Below are 20,673 nucleotides of genomic sequence, written 5' to 3' on the forward strand. Positions count from 1 at the left end.
TGTAGGACAAGGCACTCCCTTCTGCCAGAGGAGAGGAAGATGAGCAAACACCTGGCATGTCACAAAGGAACTAACCTCCTGTGCTCTTCTTGGTCACATAAGTCACGTTTCCCTATAGGTCACATTCCCTTAGCCACAGAAGTCACATGTGCAGATCTGGCATGCTGCCTGACACCTGGCCAGTTAGGACCCCTTTCTCTTTGTTGGAGCTTCCAGTACAGGTAAATGCTATTAATTGTGTGACTATTTAAATATGTCTCCCTAATTATAAAACTCACTCAGTGGCTCCAATGAATGGCCTTTTTTCAAAAGCCTCTGAACTCTACTTTCCACCCCTGCCTTAGGCCAGCCTGAGTGAGGTAGTGAACTTGCCTGAGGCCTACATCGTTTACATAGTTTACAGACAAATACCAAGTGATCTCACTTCTGTGAGCTATAAAGAAACAGCAATGAAATATAAAAAGTCCAATGACAACAAAACTGAGAGGACAAGATTGGGACTGGCAGAAATGAATCTAAGGGTAGTGATGTAGGGCAGTGGTTAGCAAGCCAGGGCTCTCGAGCCACATGCGGCTCTTTGCACTTTTTTTTTCTTTACACTTTTTAATGCGTCTCTTCTGTGTGCAGGGCGGCAGCTCCAGGAGTCAGGACTCTGCTCCTAGCCTCTATCAGTGCACGCCCTGTGTGGCTCTCATAATAAATTTCAAACATGATTTTGGCGAGATTTGGCTTAGTTGAAAAAAAAAAAAAGGTTGCCCACCACTGTAGGGAAATCAGTGATGGTATGGTGTAGTAATATTTAACTCCAAAACACAAGCATTTAATCTCTCATTAAAAGTGTTTTAATTTCTTTTCTGGATATGCTCAAGGAAACAATCTATTTCACCCTTATTCTTACTTTAAGGTTTGCTCTGTGCTAATCCTCAGAAGGTTAAGTATTTTCTATCTCATAGTGTTCTATAACATTCATGCTACATATTTCATTTGTCATCCTCTATACCTCCTGTAATAATAGGCCAACTATTGAGCAGAATTTTTTCTTTGGCATTCAGGAAGCATATTTTATGTACATGGCCAATTGATTTGTTTTTAATGCACCTATTATTATGAATAGCCTTCTGGCTCCAGTTGAGATCAGACAGGCTACATCCAATATCTTTTCTCATCAGTTTCTAGTTGGACATCAGGAAGTGTCAACATTTAACTTAATTTCCTAGTAATGTAGTTTCCTATCAGTACTCTTTCCTGATTATGGAAAATAAAATGCAAGTCTTTTTTGTCTTGGAACTTCTTCTGTCACTACAATAGCATCTTTGCTCTTTTTCATAACAAATCTCATTTGACTCGGATTCAAGGTGATGCTCTGTCATCAAATCTCTTAGGCTATTTTCTTAAAGATGAATACAGTGAGAGAAAGAAGAAAAGCCTGTGAATCCACCTCGAGATGCTCTAAATATAGCATCAATTCTCAAATGGTTTAATTTAGGCACAGGACGGGGGTATTGATGAAAATGGCCTATTGACTTTCACACTAGCCAGAACATTCTATTGGACTATAAGAAAAATTCTAAGCACGTAAGTACCAGTAGTCTAAAATAAAAAACCCCAGTTATAAAAGGGCTTATAGAAGTCATTTGTTCAAGTGAATTCCAAGCACTCATCCTCAAATCAATGGTGTTCTGTGATTTTTTTTTGTTTTGTTTTTGTTTTTGTGTCACACCCAGCAGCGCTCAGGTGTTACTCCTGGCTCTAAGCTCAGAAATCGCTCCCGGCAGTCTCGGGGGACCATATGGAATGTCAGGATTTGAACCACCATCCTTTGCATGCAAGGCAAACACCCTAACCTCCATGCTATCTCTCCGGCCCCATTCTGTGATATTTTCATCAGTCTGATGATATATAAGAAAACTTGTTAACAATTAACTTTTTTTGAGAAGACTTTTCAGTCCTTTCAATATTTTCTATATTTTAATATAATTAGCTACTAATTTGATAGTGACAATACATATACTCATATGACACATTAAAATTGATATTTGTATGCCAATTTTCAAATATTGGGGAGAAATTTTAGAGAAACTGTACTAATCTTTGTTATCTAAAAATTCAGATTATTATTGTTTTATTTCTAATATTTTCAAGACAAGGCAATACATCAGTTTTATGAGTGGCCTTGTTAAAACTATGTTTTCTGGCTACTACCCCCAGATATGACCTCGGATATTATAAAAGTATTTACTAAGAGAAAATAATTGCTAGAATTATAAGGCTGATCCTGAACCATAAAGAACCTTCATTGCCTGAAATTTAAATTTAAGAATTTAATTAATTTAATAATTTAATTTAAATTTAATTTAAATTTTAACTTCAAGAATCAAATAAAGAATTATTGAAGATTTAAAAATATTATTAATGATGCTTAATATTATATTTTAGAACTATAACTGACCATTTTGTTGGAAAAGGAAGAAATAAGAAGGTCTCTCACACCTGATTTGGCTCTTAAATTTCAATCTCTATTAGCACTATTATTATTCTCTTTACTCAAGCAAGAAATGTCATAATTATCTTTGCTTGCTTTTCCCTTTCTACCTTCTCTATTTTGCCAATGTTACTATTAACAATTATTCACAGAGCCATTACTTTTGGAGTTCAAAGGCCTGAAGCATATTTCTTGAATGAATGAGGAACAAAGTTAGATTTCTTATACCATTTGGCACTCCAGGCATTATAACCTCGGTAGCCCTTCTATAATTACTGGGAGCATGCACCAAAACTGTCAGCTTTGCACAAGCGGGATGAGCCTCAGGCCCTAAGCTTTTCTGCAGATTCTTTCTCTCTCTCTTTTTTATATATACATCCATCCATACATGCGTATATAATTTATCAGACTATTTGTTATTCTTTATTTTTATTGTATTTTTCCATCTTGTGGTTGTTTTGATGATTATAAACATATATATAGAGATTCATATATGAAATAATTTTACATAATAGTCTTCATTATATTTTTGTTTTATTTTGATTTAGGATCCTACCTGTCAGTGCTCAGAGCTTGCTCCTGGCTCTGTGATTCAGTGCTCAGGGAACCATATGTAGTGCTGGGGAACCTAGCTTCAGTTGGCTACATGAATGGCAAGTGCTTTACCTTTATACTATTTACCCAATTCCTAAAATGTATTCTCTTCCTGTTCTCTTGTGGTAAGATACATGCTTACTGTGTAAGAGATTGAATACCTTATTGTGGCAGTAAAGATGACAAACACTTCAGCATGTGAAGCTGTGTCAGGGATTGAACATGGGTCTTTAGTGACCTCAGGCTTGCAAGGCAGACACTTTTGATACTGAACTATTCCCCAAACACCCTAAAATCACCATTTACAACCTTTCTTTCCTTTTTTTTTTTTTTTTTGGTTTTTGGTTTTTCAGGCCACACCCATTTGATGCTCAGGGGTTACTCCTGGCTAAGTGCTCAGAAATTGCCCCTGGCTTGGGGGGACCATATGGGATGCCGGGGGATCGAACCACGGTCGCAATTTTTCCTTGCCTAGCACTTGCAAGGCAGACACCTTACCTCTAGTGCCACCTCGCCGTCCTCAATACAACCTTTCTTTATACTGCCATCACAGTTTCTGTTATGTCTTGCTTTTTATTTTTTATTGTCACACCTGGCGATGGGCAGGACTTACTCTCGTCTCTGTGCTCAGTAATCAATACTGCTGGGACTCTGGGGACTATATGGAGTGCCAGGGATTGAATCTGCTTAGCTGCATCCAAGGCAAGCACCATACCTATTGTACTATCTCTTTGTCTCAGGTTTACAGATGTGATGTTAGTCTCCTATAAAAATATTAGTAGCTCTTTTGTATATTCAGAATAAAGGTTATACTTCTGAGCATGTTGTTGTTTTTGCTTATGGCTACACTCAGCAATACTAAGGGGTTATTCCTAGTTCTGTGCTCAGGAAATACTCCTGGAGAGGATTAGGGGACCATATGTGATACTATGGGGTTGAATCTGATTGCCACATGCAAGGCAAGCACCCTAATAGTGCCAGCACCTAAATATCAGAACCATCAGCTCTGTTGAAAAGGTATTAACCCCACTTTATGTTTGGTTTTTTGAGTCACAGCTGGCAACACTCAGGGGTTACTCCCAGATCTGCACTCAGGAATCACTCAGGGGACCATATGGAATGTGGAGGATGAAATCATACCCAATGAATATTTACAAAGGGAAACAACTTGCTTAAGATCAACAGATATGCAATGGTTAGAGTAAAATTAACGTCAATGTCGCATGATACTATTGTTCTAGTCATTATATTAAGTACCATCTGAGGAACAGAGAAAAAGTGGATACTGCATGTGTTGTTCAAATGGTGGCATGGTAGTTACACAATCCTGTCTTCTGGGTGGGGTACACACTTTGGAGGATCACACAAATGATTTAAGAACCCTGTCCTACATCGTAATGGTTTTATAAAGAGCCTCTATTCCTTCACTTATAAATCAGAAACAAATAATTCCATCCTTATAGGATTGTTATAAAAATAACAAGATTATTTATGTAAAGGGATAATATAGCACTAGGTTCATAGGAGATGCTCAATAAGTGTCATCACCTATCCTCACTACCATTCTTGTAATAGTAAAATTCAAATATCGAAGGAAATAGGATTGGGACCATAAAGAATTTGAGATGGGATGCAAAACTTCAGGGTTTAAATATATAATATATATTATATATAATATATAGCCGGGTTTGAAAAGAATTCTTATCAGGGTCTTAATCAGGTTCCCCACAAATTGAATCCTATGTTAGTGTTTCAGTGGGGGTAACAATTGATCTCTTTCTAAAGAGATCCTTGACAAAAGCACATGTTTAAAACTTAGTGCCCATATTGTCCATGATTTATCTCTTCTCAAGGCTGGAGCCTTGTGAACTTTTATTAAAATGCAAGCGTTTCCTGGGAGAAGCAGTATACATATTAACTTTTTGGCCTGAATAGCTTTTTATCCAGTTTCTGAGTAAAGTACTACCATTTCTCTATGCTTTGAGGATAGAGCATGATTTACAGCACTGCCACCCCAGTCTTCAACTGTTAAAAATCCTTAGCAATAATCTAGGCCCCCACCTCCTTCAGAAGCTTACAATGATAGCACAGTCAGATTCTGCCTTCACACCTCTGTCCCTCTCCCCGGAACACCTGGACCTAGACTTCCCTGAACTCCTTAGGGACTGTGAGGCTTTTGGTATGGAGACTTCTCTTAAATTTCAGCGTGCACTTGAATTGCTCCAGGACTTTAGCCTAACATATACCTTGACTTAGTTGATCCTCAGAATGCAAAAGCAGGTGCTAATAATATTTACTTTTATGGTACTCATTGGGACAATTTTTGTGGGTTGAGTTATATTTTTAAAAAATCGTTAATCACAACTTACAATGTTACTGATAGTTAAGTTTTATTTATTGCACCACTTAGTACAATAGTTAAGATATGGAATCAACCGAGGTGTCCACGGATAAATGAACAGATTATGAAGGTGTGGCATCGATACACAGTGGAATACTATACAGATACAAGGAACGATGAAATCATGCAATTGGCTGCAACTTTGAATGGAACTGGAAGATGTTTTATATACACACACATACATATATATATATACATATATATATATATATATATATTTACCTTTCGCAGATGTAATTTTAGGATCATGGAGTAAGGCAAGACAAAACAGGATGAGCTCCTTGGGACGATTCTATCCTCAGATCCCATTGAGCCACTATTGGGTACGTAAATGACTGTTCTTTGGTATCTAGATGATCAGTCCCAGTCTGCATTTCCACAGGCTGTTTAAGTTTTTTTTTTTCCCCACCCAGCAAGAGGGTTAATGAGATGCTGTATAGAAAGGGCTTTGCGCTTTCCTGGGGAGCTGAATAGCTTGGTAACCACACCGCAACCTCATGCTTAGTGCATTAGAAACGTTGGCTCTTAGGTAAAAGAGAGATTACCCGGATCGCGGTCTGGCCCTGAGGGCTGACGCTCTGCACAGCCTAAAGCTCCCGGAGGGAGGCTTTCCGGGCAAATCAGTCCTCCGACTCTCGAGGGCCAAGTGTTCCCTACGGCGGTAAAGGAAGCTCTCTTCAAAACCCTCGAGGGGGTAGGGCCTTAGTCTGGGACCTTCTAAATGACTTCCACGCCCCTACGACTGAGGTGGGCGGGACTGGGTGGTGAGTACTATGAACACTTCCATCTGCGAGTGGCTCGGCCAAAAACCCTAGTGCTGGAAATGCTGCAGCAGAGGCCTGAATCCAGTCTGGGTATCAGGCAGCCCTTGCCCAGACTGGAGCCTCGATATGACCCGAACTTCTTCGGGACAGTCAGTCTGCAGGAGTCTGAGTAAAGCTCCAGCTCCCTCCCCCGCCGGGGCCCAGCCCTCTCCGGAATCACCGCACCTCCCTCTTTTCCTGGCCGGGTCCGGCCCAGACCCGGCTTTCTGCAGCTCCTCTGGGTTCCAAGTTGGAGCAAACAAAGCCCTGATTGACTGCCTGGAGAGGCGGGCCTCGCTGCAGGGCCGCCTCCTCCCTTTCTTAGCCTGCCAGGGATTTGCGGGGAAGGGCGGGGGTGGAGAGAGCGAGCCTGGGGGGGGTGTAGTGTAGTGGACTAAGTGAGGTTGAGCTTGCACGTTAGAGAACATTGTGCCTACCCTCTGTTCCAATCTTATCTGTCCCTTGGGCCCAAGGAGGGACATAGGGTCTCCAGAGGGCAGGATGGACTAGCTCTTCTACGGGGCCCCCAGGGTCACCCCTGTTCCAAACTGCTCCTCACAAGTGAGGAAAAACAGAGTGGGACCAAAGAACAGGCGGGGGTCTTCCCTGAGAGGAGGGTGGCAAGTCCTGGGTTAATCGGTACTGTTCTGGAGCCTGCGGGGGGCTTCTGCAAATCTTGACTGGGAAGACAGGATTCAGTAGTTTGGAAAGGGAATTAGGGAGGCAGAGGCAGTTGGAATAGGTAGGGCGAGTTAGGAGGAAGGGCTGTGGGGGGAGCGAGACAAGGCTGCAGCGGCTGCCTGTTGAGGGAGGAAGGGGTGGGGGTGAGGGGGAGGAGAAAGATGACATGGGAAGAGAAGGAGGGGGGGTTGGATGGGGGAGGAGGAAGAGAGGGCTCGGGGGACCGTCTGTCTTGGGACAGGCTGGTCAGCTGGGGAGGAGGAGGCAGCGATAGCAGCAGCACTTAGGGCCGCCGCCGCCGCCTGCTACAGCAGCAGCCTCGGAAACAAGTACCAGTTACACAAGGGCGCCTCTGGCCAAGCGGCCACAGTTCCCTGGTCACGATGGCGCTACAAAGCCAGGCGAGCGTGGAAACCGAGGGGCCCTGGCAGGAGGTAGACCAGGAACGGCATGAGCTGGTGGGGAGCCCCGAGCCTGAGCCGGAGCCGGAGCCCGAGCCCGAGCCCGAGCCGGTGCCCGTGCCTCAGCCCGAGCCCCAGCCTGAGCCTCAGCCCCTTCCAGACCCTGCAACCCTGCCAGAGCTGGAGTTTGGGCCTGAGTCGGTGCACGAGCCCCAACCCACGCCCACGGTGGAGACCCGCGGCACTGCTCGAGGCTTCCAGCCCCCAGAAGGTGGCTTTGGCTGGATGGTGGTTTTTGCTGCCACCTGGTGCAACGGCTCAATCTTTGGCATCCAGAACTCCTTTGGGATCCTCTACTCCATGCTGCTGCAGGAAGAAAGAGAGAAAAATCGCCAAGTGGAGTTCCAAGCAGGTGAGTGACCCGGGTCGCCCCACCTGGCATTCTAAACAAGAGTGTCAGTCAGCCTCCTGGCCCTGAACCCAGACCTCCTGGAGCTAGGCGCCCCCAGCCCCAGCTCTCTATTCTGACTCCTCCTTCTTGCCCCTTGCCCTTGGATCTGCTGAGGCGCAAGCTGGGAGCTCTGGTCAGCTTTGGCTGTGGAACTCTGGACAGCTTTGATTATGGAGACTAGGTGCAGGGGTGGGACCAGGGTATTCATTGATCAGAGGCAAGGAATGAACGTTTTTGCCCTACGACAAATCCAGAGGCATCTTTTGGGGTTTGTTTAAAATTCTCTGATGTGTGTACCAGAGGAAAATATTTTAGTTTAGTTTAGGGTTTGTGGGGTTTTGTTTTGTTTTGCGTTGTGGGAAGGAGGTGGGGAGTCATGGAGAGAGGTTGGAAGACTGACTGTGCTTTGAGTGAAGCATCGCATTTCAGATCTCCTCAGCAGCCTCTGTTTCTGTGCGGGGAATGGAGATGTCAAAACAGTTTGAGAATAAACTCATGGCAGGTGTGCATGTCTGCAGAAGGGAGAGGGAAGCAGGGAGCAAATATGAGATGGAGTATGTGAGGGTCTCTTTACCAGAGCTGTTTTTTCTTGTCATCCTACCCAAGGGAGCAGATCTCTGTGCCCTTTAAACAGACCTTCAATACAGGCAGGGCATCAGTCTCTGCTACCTCTTGCACGACGGACACACTGGTCTTTGAAGTTTATTCCATCCCACTTTCCAACCTTCTAGAGAAGATGCCCTCCATCTCTAAGTTTTTCATAGAGTGCCTCTTAGGCAGGGGTCCTCAAACATTTTAAACAGGGGGCCAGTTCACTGTCCCTCAGACCATTGGAGGGTCTGACTATAGTAAAAACAAAACTTATGAACGAATTCTTATGCACACTGCATATATCTTATTTTGCAATGAAGAAACAAGACAGATACAAATACAATATGTGGCCCGCGGGCCATAGTTTGAGGACCACTGCTAGGCCTTCAGACAGAATGCAGATCCTCACACCTACTTCTCTCAGAGCAGACTTGGTCTTCTTCCCTAAGACCATCAGGTAGGGGTGGCACAATTCTCCAGGCTTGGGGTGAAAGGACCGCAAGTGAGCCTATAAACTCAGAGATGTCTGAGGAGACATTTAACTTCTTAGCTAGCAACTGGACAGGGCACTTAGCAATTCTGTTGAGTCTCAGGACCTAGCCAACAGGCTAGGGATACTCACTCCCTCTTGTGACATCTCAGAACAACTTCACTTTCCATCTATCAGAAGTTCACAATGGAGCCTGAGAGATAACATAGCCATGGGGCACGTGGCCAATCCAGGATGGAAGGTGGTTCGAATCTGTCATCCCATATGGTCCGCTGAGCCTGCCAGCAGAGATTTCTGAGTGCCAAGCCAGGAGTAACCCCTGACCACCTCTGGGTATGACTCAAAAACCAAAAAAAAAGTTCACAATTGAGAACAATTAGATTTAAGCTTTGTTGCCAAAGGCAAAAGGGGATCCCTTCTCCAAGAAGGCCCAACAGTACTTCTGAAGAGGCCTAAAGATGATGTAATGAATATAGGTGGAAGCCTTGGACTCTTGGGCATCCACATGTGGATTCCCTAAAACCTTTGAAGACCCTCCTCTTCCCTTTCATCAAAGGAGTTGATACTTTGTACCTCCTAGGCTTCCCAAGAAGAAGGTACTTGAGAGTTATTTTTGTCTTTTACCTGTGGCATAGGCTCAGTAATGTGCATGTCACTTGAATGTTGGTGTGTGAGTCAGGAGCTGTTCAGGGTATGTTCAAGCAATGCCTATGATTGACACCTAAACAAAGGGGACTGACTCTTGTGTGGCACAACTTCTAGAGGAAGGTCACTGCCAAATCCATCCCTACAATTATTTTCTCTCAGTGCAGATGCAGTTCTATGTTCCTTGAGAAAGGAGCCTGGTACAGAATCTGGTTGTTACTTACATTACTCTCTCTCAGAGAGTATTGTGGCTGAAGGCCAGTGGCAAAGTCTGGATAAAATTTCATGTGAAACAGTAGAGGATGGTCTGAAGCTAGTCCCAGGAATTCATGTGGTGTGAGTTGGCTGGAGCTGAAGCCTTCAGAAGTATAATAAAACTTGGAAAAACTACTTTTGTACCAGGAAGAGGTTCACTGCTGGGGAACAAACTTCAAAGTAGGTGATCATAGGAGACTCAGGGGGGTGCTGGCTGGGACTTTCCGCTCAAGCTCAAGAACTCACAGAGCAACTGGGAAGGGGGGGGCTGCTTTGAGCAATGCAGAGGTTTGGCTTCTGTGTATTGGGACACAAACAGATCTATAAAAAAGCTGGGGTTACAAATTTAAATAATGGAGAGCATAGATTAGGAATGAATGGCAAAGATGGAGCCAGAGTGTTAGCACTGATGGTAGAGTATTTGCCTTGCGAACATGTTTCCCATTCCTAGGATCCCATATGGTCCACTGAGCCTGCCAGGAGCGATTTCTGAGCGCAGAGGCATTTGTGAGAGACATTGTAGGGTGTGGCCCAAACCCTCCCAAACAAAAATAATTTATTATGTTCTCAAAGTCTTATAATATGTTGGTGTCTTTTGAGTTAATGAAAGTATTGTGGAAGGTCTCAGCAAGGTTTTATTGTTTTTGTTGTTTAAAGCTCAAAATGCTCTACTACATTTCTAAGCTCTTAAAAAATTTCATCATCAGTGCTACCTTCCACAAGCTTATACTTGGAGATTTTACATGCCTCTCTGCTTGAATACATTTTCCATAGTTTAATCAAAGTTTTCTAATGAGAGGCCAAAGCGATAGTACAGCATGGAGGTAGGCATTTACCTTGCATGTGGCCAACACAAGTTTGATCTCCAGCATACCATATAATCTCTAGAGCGTGCTAAAAGTGATCCTTAAGTGCAAAACCAAGAGTAAGCAAGTCCTGAGCACCACCAGAAGTGGCCCCAAACTTAAAAAGAAATCTAGTGACTTGTACTAAAGCACTGGTGTCTTCAAAGGGACAGAACTGGTAGAAACTTGTTAAAATCTGTATCAGTCAGTATTTGCTTGATAGTCTTTTGAGGGGAACATATGCCTTACACCCTGTATTATCTCTCTTCCCCATCACCACTGACAATTCTAAATGATTTGGGACTAGGGTGGGGTTAAGTTTTAGAAATTCAGAGATAGGGGTAAAAAGCTATAGTTGTTAATGCTGACTCCAAGATTTTATTATTTTTTAAATAAAATGATTATTGAAAAGTAGAGGGAGAAGAAATCAAACTAGATGGGTAGGAACTTAGAATATGATTCAGTTCAAAGCCTTGGTCATTTTGTTTTTTTGTTTTTTGTTTTTGTTTTTGTTTGTTTTGGGCCACACCCAGTGACGCTCAGGGGTTACTTTTGGCTATGCATTCGGAAATTACTCCTGACTTGGGGGACCATATGGGACGCTGGGGGATTGAACTATGGTTTGTCCTAGACTAGCGCTGGCAGGGCAGATATCTTACTGCTCTGGACCACTGCTCCGGCCCTGCCTTGGTGATTTTGAATGTACTCCAGAGTAAACCCATTATCCTGCATTTTCTATCTTGACTACATTGAGCATTATAAGAGACATTATTATTAGAGCAGTTTATAATCATGGTCCTTATAGACATCCAGGTAGGGGAAGTAGAATTCTTATTCAAGAGAAAAAAGCAACAGTCAGGAAGGTTCATTATTGGGCAAAAACAAAAGACTTTTTTTTTGGTTTTTGGGCCACACCCGGCGATGCTCAGGGGTTACTCCTGGCTGTCTGCTCAGAAATAGCTCCTGGCAGGCACAGAAGACCATATGGGACACCGGGATTCGAACCAACCACCTTTGGTCCTAGATTGGCTGCTTGCAAGGCAAATGCCGCTGTGCTATCTCTCCAGGCCCAACAAAAGACTTTTTTGGACTCATAGAAAACTCTATTAGAGAATTTTGTAGATAGGGTAAAAATGGTACTGCCTTTGGACAAACAAAATGTCACAAGGTTGAGTGGGGTGAGGGAGAGGTTATCTTTATATATCCCCATTTTACTGATTTCACTGTTTGGTTCTGTGGTTCATTGAATTGATCCCCCAAATTGTTTTTCCCCCAAATTGTTTATTTAGAGAGCTAACTATATTTTGAGAAAAATCTTTCAATATATTCCCTTTTAATAAAGACCGTTGTCCATTAATATTAGATAAAATTTACTGAGTCCAGGGGCCGGGCGGTGGCGCTGGAGGTAAGGTGCCTGCCTTGCCTGCGCTAGCCTAGGACGGACCGCGGTTCGATCCCCCGGCGTCCCATATGGTCCCCCAAGCCAGGAGTGACCTCTGAGCGCATAGCCAGGAGTAACCCCTGAGCGTCACCGGGTGTGGCCCAAAAAAAAAAAAAATTTACTGAGTCCATTGTGGAAATTTGGACCACAGGCCCAATTAGCTAGCTTATTTTAAGTTATATCTCTACATCCTCTTCATTTAAACTGGGTCCCAAATTGGGACCACTATTCTTACTGGAAGGGATGAGTAGTAGAGATTGGGGTATTTGAAAGCCAGGGGATGCTTATTTAAAATACAATGGCTATTTGAGGCCCAACTTACTTCCAGGTTATTTTAAGTGGTCATTTTAAGTCTAAATTAAATTTCTGGGGTATAGGTATACTCCAGTGTTACTGAGGGCCACCAGAACTCCACCCAGCAGTGCTCTAGAAGCCAGAAAATGCTAGAGATAAAAGCCAGGCTCAGTGCATGCCAGGCTTGTGTTCCAGACCTTTCAGCCCTGTTCTTTACTCTTAAGTCTAAATCTGTATGTCAGAGGGCTGAAGTGAAGGGCAATGGCTTTGAATAGGTACTTTAGGGAGTATATGTCTGTGTATGTATTTTGTTATTTATTTCTACACATTCCCTTTCCTTTGTTATTTTGGTTGTTTCTGTGTAACTGAGTGTCAAAACTATTTGGCTGTAGTGTTTACCAGGGGTTACCCATTTATTTGTGGTGCTTGCACACTTAATTATGGGGTTCACACACATTTTATTGTGTGTGAGCCAGAGATTTTACACTTTGTGGTGATGCCAAGGATCATCAACAGCAATCACTGGGATTACATTCCACTGGCATATGGGGTGTTGCCAGGGATCAAACTAGTGTTCTCATGCTTAATCTGCTGAGCTGTCCTAGTTCAAGTTATCTATTTATTATTGCAATGAAAAGGTTTAACTTGATGAGCCATCTAGCTGTGCTATTAGCTTCATAAAGAATTACGTAGATAAAAAAGAAAAAAAAAACAAAAAATAGAAAAAAAAGAAAAAAGAGAAAAAAGAATTATGTAGTAATTTATTATTTGCTACTTACTGAACATACATTTTGAGTCATTAGTGCAAATACAAGTTTTTTAATATTTGTGAATAAGGGTGAACAAGTTGGGAAGAGATTGGGAAAGCAATGAAAATCTATATAAATATCATTTCCCCATTATCTAATTATCAAGGGATGTGACCACATGTATCAACATGGTTAAAGATATTTTTTAAAATCCACTATGCAAGAATAAATCTTTATGTACAACAATAACATAACAATATTATGTACAATAACCTCTTCAAGAATGCCTGCTACTTGGTGTCCATGGAGTTGTGGGTACTTGGCCTCTGGTCAGTTATATAGGGGGAAATAGGGCTGCAGTTTGTGATCCTTAAGAATGCCCTATTGAAAATATCTACACTAAAAATTTCATGACAGGGGCCGGAGAGATAGCATGGAGGTAAGGCGTTTGCCTTTTATGCAGAAGGTCATCAGTTTGAATCCCAGTGTCCCATATGGTCCCCCGTGCCTGCCAGGAGCAATTTCTGAGCATGGAGCCAGGAGTATCCCCTGAGCACTGCCAGGTGTGACCCAAAAACCACAAAAAAAAATTCATGACAATCTTAATAGGTGAGAGAAGTAGAATGCCTGTCTCGAATACAGGCAGTGGTGGGGAAGGAGGGAGGGGTGGCATTGGTGGTAGGAATGTTGCACTGGTGAAGGGGGTGTTCTGTTTGTTTTTTTTTTTGTGTGTGGTTTTTGGGTCACACCTGGCAGTGCTCAGGGGTTATTCCTGGCTCCAGGCTCAGAAATTGCTCCTGGCAGGCACGGGGGACCATATGGGATGCCGGGATTCGAACCGATGACCTTCTGCATAAAAGGCAAACGCCTTACCTCTATGCTATCTCTCCGGCCCCGAAGGGGATGTTCTGTTTATGACTGAAACCCAACTACAGTCATGCTTGTAATCATGGTGCTTAATAAAGATTTTGTATAAAAAATCTATAAGTATTATGTAGAACTCTCTGTCTTTCCAAGCAGGAAGTGAAGTGTCAGATCTCTGCTCTTTTTGCAGCCTTTCTCAGTGCCACTCCTATTTATAACTTCCTCTGAGACTATTTCAGAGACAGTTATTATCAAATTATTATAAAAAGTCCCCTTGCGTTAATTCTTAAAAATACATTTTCAAAATATTTACAAGTCTCTCAGTCTAATATCTCTATTTGTAGTATTTACATCACTAAACATTCATGTTTCTACACAAGGCTTAACACGCCAAATATAACTTTTTCATTCAATCTAATTAAATGTTATTGTTTTCATTTTTAATTCATTGAAAATTTAATAAAATCTTCATATATTTATAAAATTCTATATTGTTCTTGACCACAAGATCATAATAGTCAAAATTTTCTAACTATGAACATGTTTGTAACTATGGTGCTTAAATAAAGAAATTAATATTAGAGGCCAGAGCAATAGCACAGCAGTAGGGCTTTTGCCTTACACATGGCTGATCCAGGACAGACCTTGGTTCGTTCCCTGGCATCCTATATGGTCCTCCAAGCCAAGAGTGATTTCTGAGCACCTAGCCAGGAGTAATTCCTGAGTGTCAATGGGTGTAGCCTCAAAACCAAAAAAATAAATGGAAATTAATATTAAAGCAAAAAAGAAATTATTATTAAAGTAAAAAAAAGAGTGTCCTATTGAGCCAAAGTCGGGATATTATTGTTTTGCAGATGAGAGTGGTTTCTGTTGGACACTTAAGTACTGCTACAAGTGGAAAAAAAAGATTGCCCTATTGGGTACCCAGAAGCCATGGTCAATTTCAGCTTTTACAGGGGTTAGTGAGAAAGAACTTGACTATTGAGCTAATAGTACAGAGCTCTCCGTTTTCTTGGACTTATTCTTTTTTCTCCAGTTTTTAAAGGTAGAAAGTTGTTCATAATACAGTTATTTTGGGCATCCAATATTTCAACACCAATCCCAACACCAGTGTAATGAACCATCTTTCCACCATTATCCCTACCCCACCCCCATCCTGCGCATTCCCCTCAGCAGGCACAAAATGAGTTACTTTATATTGCTTGTTACAACTAAATGACTGAACGAATTATCCAAAAATACTTCAGCAACAGAAAACTTGTGTAAATTGCTATATCTTATAATGAGGCCATAAAATAATTTTATGGGGTAGGTTATAAATTGTTTGTTGCTAGTTAAACCTTTTGTGTTACTGTTTTTGTTTATGGAGCTTAGTTGGCTTTTATGCTACTTTTCCATTTAATTTGGTGTGCTACTTTCTGTCAGTATTAAGGACTTTAGAGGTGTCCCCTGGCTGCCTATGTATATGGGTATGTGGCCATAGAGTTCATTTTCTGGATTTATTCTGGTTTATAATTACAAATATTCTAATGCCATTAAAATTAGAAGCAGCTGCACTGGCAAAATTTGCAGAAATATGTTAAGGACACCATCTTCACTTTTGGAGCAGATTTTTTTTCCAGGAGGGTACACTTTGTTTTTTCCCAATAACATCTTTTGATTTTGATGCACTTTGAAAAGAAAGAATTGTTCTTTTAAGACTGTGCAAAAAAAAAAGGAGTTGGGTTACTTATTTAAAGTCATTTTCTTACAAGGAATTTAATGAGTAAACTTTAGAAGAAAAGGGTTGTGTTGTTCTTTTTAAATATACACCCACATGGCATCAAGCCATGGATTTTGAATACCCTATCTGAAAGAAGCTTTTTCCCATCCGTATATGAAATCAGGTTTAATGTAACAAAGATTTCTTAAGGGCGTAAAGGACTAGTATAATGGGCCCAAATTGGAAAATTTGTTAGATAAGAGAAATGAAGATATGGCCAATTGACCTAGCATCTTTTGCAAGTTCCCAGTGGTAGGATTAGAAACATTTATGGCAAGTTTCTTCATGCTTCTATCTTCCTCTTATCGAATATTCATCTAAATATTCAAAGGTTACTAGGAAGAAGGTTTAGGTCACTCCCATTCTCTAATATTTTAGGAATGACAGAGAGCTAAAGTAAAGGCCTTTTAGTCAGTTGCCTTAAAAGTGAGCACTATTACAAATATTAAAGCACTTGACACTTATTTATGAATGGGGGTTGTGACCTGTCTGAGAAGTTTGAGGAAGTACATTTCTAATGATTACAGTAGTCTTGTACTTCTCTATTCTCTACTTTGTTTTAGTTTTTAGAGTTGAATAGGAAATGATGGACTAAAACTGGCTGTCTCAACCACAAATTTTCTTAGTTACTTCTTTCATGATGCATTTATATTAATTTTACTACACAAACCTACTCCTTTGTTCCAGTATTGTTCTCTCTCTTTTTTACTTGGGCTGCAGATGTTGTACATTCCCAATTCCAGCCCATATAGCAGGAGCATTTCTATAAATCTACATAGTCATACCTTCCCTTTCCCCTCTCTTCTCTTACTTTCTTGGAATTCTGGGTAAAAAAACTTTCTCTGGAATATTAAAGAACATGGAAGTCATATACTCTGATATGTTATTAGGAGGTAGCTCCTTCTAACTCTTTGTTGTTATTTTTATATCTCCTCTTTCCATAGCCCCAGGACCTCAGCATAGGTGATCATATTATGATAGGTTTTACACAATACTATTCAACATATGTCTGATCAGTTGCACTCCTTTCTCTTCAAATACTATCATTGTACTCTCTCTTTCTCGGGACAAATGGGAACATAGTGATTTCAGTTTGGTCTCTGTGGTTCTGAATAGAACTGAAATTTTCATTACATTTTGTGCCCCTCTCTTTTCCCTTTTCCTAAATTTGAAAAGCTGATTATAGAAAAGTAAGAAAAGACCATTTTTTTGGCTCAGATATTCTTTGGGTTTTTGTCTGTTCATCACCTCACCCCATTTATGGATGGGTGATTGGATTTATTGTTGGTGAGTTTAGTGGATATTTTATAGATTGTGGATCTATAACTGCCTGTTTGTATACAAATATTTTCTTCCAGTCAGTGGGGTGTCTTTTAATTAGAGTTTGAATTATTTTGCTGTGAAGAAGCTTTTTAATTTGATGTAATCCCCCCTTTTTACTATCTTTTCCACTGTAGTTATCTCATTGACCCCTGTGATCAATTTTCTGGAGAGTTCTGCCAATATCTTTTTCAACGTATCTTATGAATTCTGGTCAAATCTCAAGATTCTTTTTTATTTGTGGTTTTTGGGTCACACCCGGCAGTGCTCAGGGGTTACTCCTGGCTCCATGCTCAGAAATTGCTCCTGGCAGGCACGAGGGACCATATGGGACGCCGGGATTCGAACCGATGACCTTTTGCATGAAAGGCAAACGCCTTACCTCCATGCTATCTCTCCAGCCCCAAGATTCTTTTTTTTTTTTAATTTTGTTTTTTTGGGCCACACCTGGTGATGCTCAGGGGGTACTACTGGCTATGCTCTCATAAATCGCTCCTGGCTTGTGGGGGATTATATGGAAAGCAGGGAGATCAAGGTCTGTCCTAGGTTAGCCCATGCAAGGCAGGCGCCCTACCCCTTGAGCCACCGCTCCAGCCACTCCAGCCCTGAATGTGCTTTGAATTTACTTTTCTGAAGGAATACTATACTGTGTAAAGGCAGAAAGAAAGGGAAATATACAGAGTGATCTCTCTCATATGTGTGTCTTAAAGATACATAGTGAGGTAGCAACAAAGGTCCATAATGGGACTACTGATCCATACTGTTGGTGGATGAGAGGGAAGGATGTTGGGGTCTTTGGGGAGTGAGATGCTTGTACTGGGGATAGGTATGCATGGAATTATGCCCTTGAGAAACCATTATTAATGCTATTATAAACATATTTTTTAAACTGAGAAAAAAGTAAATACAGCTTTTAATTCTCCTAACTGGAATAAAATATACCTTTAGCAGGGTGAAGAAGAGAAAGTCATCCAGGGGGACTTACAGATTAGTTGTTTGGTTGCTGCTTTTTTTTTTTAGTTTGGTTTGGTTTAGTTTTTGGGTCACATCCAGCAGCTCACTGAAATTGCTCCTGGCAGGCTCGGGGACCATATGGGATGCTGAGACTCGAACCCTGGTTCATCTTGAATCAGCTGCTTGCCAGGCTAATGCCTTACCGCTGTGCTAACTCTCCGGCTCCATGGTCATTGTTTTTTTATGTGGTGGAAGAGAAACATTGCTGAACAAGCAGTCTCTTTGCCCAATTTATTTTGTTATCTTTTTGCCCAAACTGGATATATAGACATCCTTTATTCAGATTTGTGTACATGTGTGTAACTCTGTGTGTGATGTCTGGTTAGACCAATGAACACAGTTACTTATTTCTGAAGTACATTGTATCTATAAAACAGAGTTTACATGGGGCAGGGGATAGTACAGTGGGTAAAAAAAAGATTCTCCCAAAAACTGAGGTAACAGATAGTTACTTGTTTATTTTATTTTTTTTTTGTTTTTGATCCACCTGGGCAATGCTCAGGACTTACTCCTATCTCAGTGTTGAGGGATCACTCCTTGAGGAATCACATGGGATGCTTAGGATTGAGCCTGGGTCACTGGCATGCAAGGTAAGGAATCTATCCACTGTACTGCTGCTCTGGTCCCCAATAAGTTACTTGTTTAGATCATGGAACTTTGCACAAAGAAAAAAACTCTATTTCTGTTTGCCATCCAAGTGCCTCATGTGAGGTTGTCACTAGTTCTACAGAGACTGAAAGAAGAATGGAGATGATTCCGTGTCAGAGTTCTGTGTTACTGAGGAAGAGACACAAAACACTCATACAGAGTGTTTTTTCTTTGATGGGTAGCTTTTTGCTCCTGAAAAGAAGAAAGAGGACTACTGCAATAGTACAGTGGGTAGGTAGGTTGCATGTGGCACCCCATATGATCCCGGAGCTCTACAGGAGTGATCCCTGAGCAATGTCAAGAGTAATCCCTGAACACTGCCTGAGTGTAGAGTTGGGAGTAAGGCCTGAGAACTGCCTTGAGTGGCCTCAAACAACAACACAAAAAAGAAAGATGAGAGAAAAGGGGAACAAGAAGAAAGAAAAACTAGCATTTATTTATCAGTTAAAATTTGAGTGGTAAAGCAATTGCTTTGCAAATGGCCAATTCAGATTTGATTCTTGGTATCCCACATGATTCCCAGAGCACTGACAGGATTCCTGAATGTAGAGCCACGAATAACACTTGAACTTTGTCAATAGTGGTTCCCAAACCAAAACCAAACAAACAAAAACAAAAAACCCACTTGGCCAGGCATTCTGCATATGCCAATTCATGTTAATTCTTAACAATCCTATGAAGTAATGTTATTTCCTCCAATTCACAGACATGAAACCAAGGCACAGAAGTTAAGTAACTTGCTCAAACTCTTAATAGCAAATAATGGCAGAGCCTGGAGTTAAAACTAGGCAGCTGGGACAGACAATGTGGTTCATTGGTCGAGTGTGAGGTCTATGTGTGAGGTTTAATTCCTGAAACATCAAAAATAAAGGGCAAACAAAAAGAATAAATGTAACACAGGCAATTGGAATCCCAAACTTCTTTTAGCTATCTTACTCTACATAATAAATATGAGGAAGAGGAGGGTATCAATGGGAACATTTTTGTTCTGTTAGCCCCAGGGCATCTCTATGACTAAGGTATTAAAAGAGATGACTCAAAAAGTTTACTGACAGTCTTGTTATACAAGACATATTCCTTTAACAAATCTTCATACTCTATCCTGAATAATGACTTGGGTTCGAAAAGGACCACAGAAAAATTTCTTCTTAGTTGTTTAGAAGTGAAAATTCACATAAAATTTTGTTTATACAGTGGAGCTTACAATATTTATTATTCTAGGACTATGAAATGTTTAAATGAAATTGTGTATATGAAAGATCTTTGTAAGCTATGATGGGTTTGGTGTTATCACTATTATTTGGGAACATTTCCCAGATCCTTGAAATATACTTACTATACTTTATTGACAATAAATCAGCTCCTCCCCCTCCCTATAACTCACCACTTTTCTTATTCTACTCTAAATTCTTCTGCAGTTTGACCTCCATATCCTGTTCCCAAAGACTGGATGTGTTTTCTTTGTTCCTACATTCTCTAAGAAACCTTGGGATAAGAGGTGCCAGAGGTCATATACATTCAAGAAAACAAGGCTTGTTGAAATATTTACAGCTTTGGCATGCGTTCACAATTAAGAATTGATTTTTTTAACTGGGAATTGCTAAGTAGGGGAGAAGATAATGGGTGGAGTTAGAGTGTCATTTCCTCCCAAGGGTCTTTCACAGAGCCTCTGTTCTTTTGCAGGTAGGGAGGAAGAAGTAAAAGGATATTTAAGGTCAGAACGTCTGAGTCAGGGAACTTAAGCAAGGAAGGGGTCCTACTTCTTTGTGTTCAGTTTTGGAGTGAGCCAGTTTCCTTGTGTTTTAAACAGGATAGCCTCAGAGCACAGAAGACTGGAGGCCTGGAGGAGGGATTTAATAGTTTTTAGCAAGCCTTTAATGACCACTTAGGGACTTCCATTAAGATTATCTCATAGATGGGGCCGGGCGGTGGCGCTAAAGGT

General features: G+C 41.3%; 1 protein-coding gene across 1 annotated transcript in view; it reads left to right on the forward strand.

The window, feature by feature from the left end:
• The first annotated feature begins 7,216 nt into the window (after positions 1-7,216).
• Positions 7,217-20,673, forward strand: part of SLC16A2 (solute carrier family 16 member 2) — a 169,833-nt gene continuing 156,376 nt past the window's right edge. Inside the window, exon 1 of the mRNA XM_049767257.1 lies at positions 7,217-7,774. Coding sequence (XP_049623214.1) covers positions 7,345-7,774 — 430 coding nt within the window. The 5' untranslated portion in view covers positions 7,217-7,344. The remainder of the gene's footprint in view (positions 7,775-20,673) is intronic.

The sequence above is a fragment of the Suncus etruscus genome, chromosome X (genome assembly GCF_024139225.1).
Source record: "Suncus etruscus isolate mSunEtr1 chromosome X, mSunEtr1.pri.cur, whole genome shotgun sequence".
Taxonomy (NCBI): Eukaryota; Metazoa; Chordata; class Mammalia; order Eulipotyphla; family Soricidae; genus Suncus; species Suncus etruscus.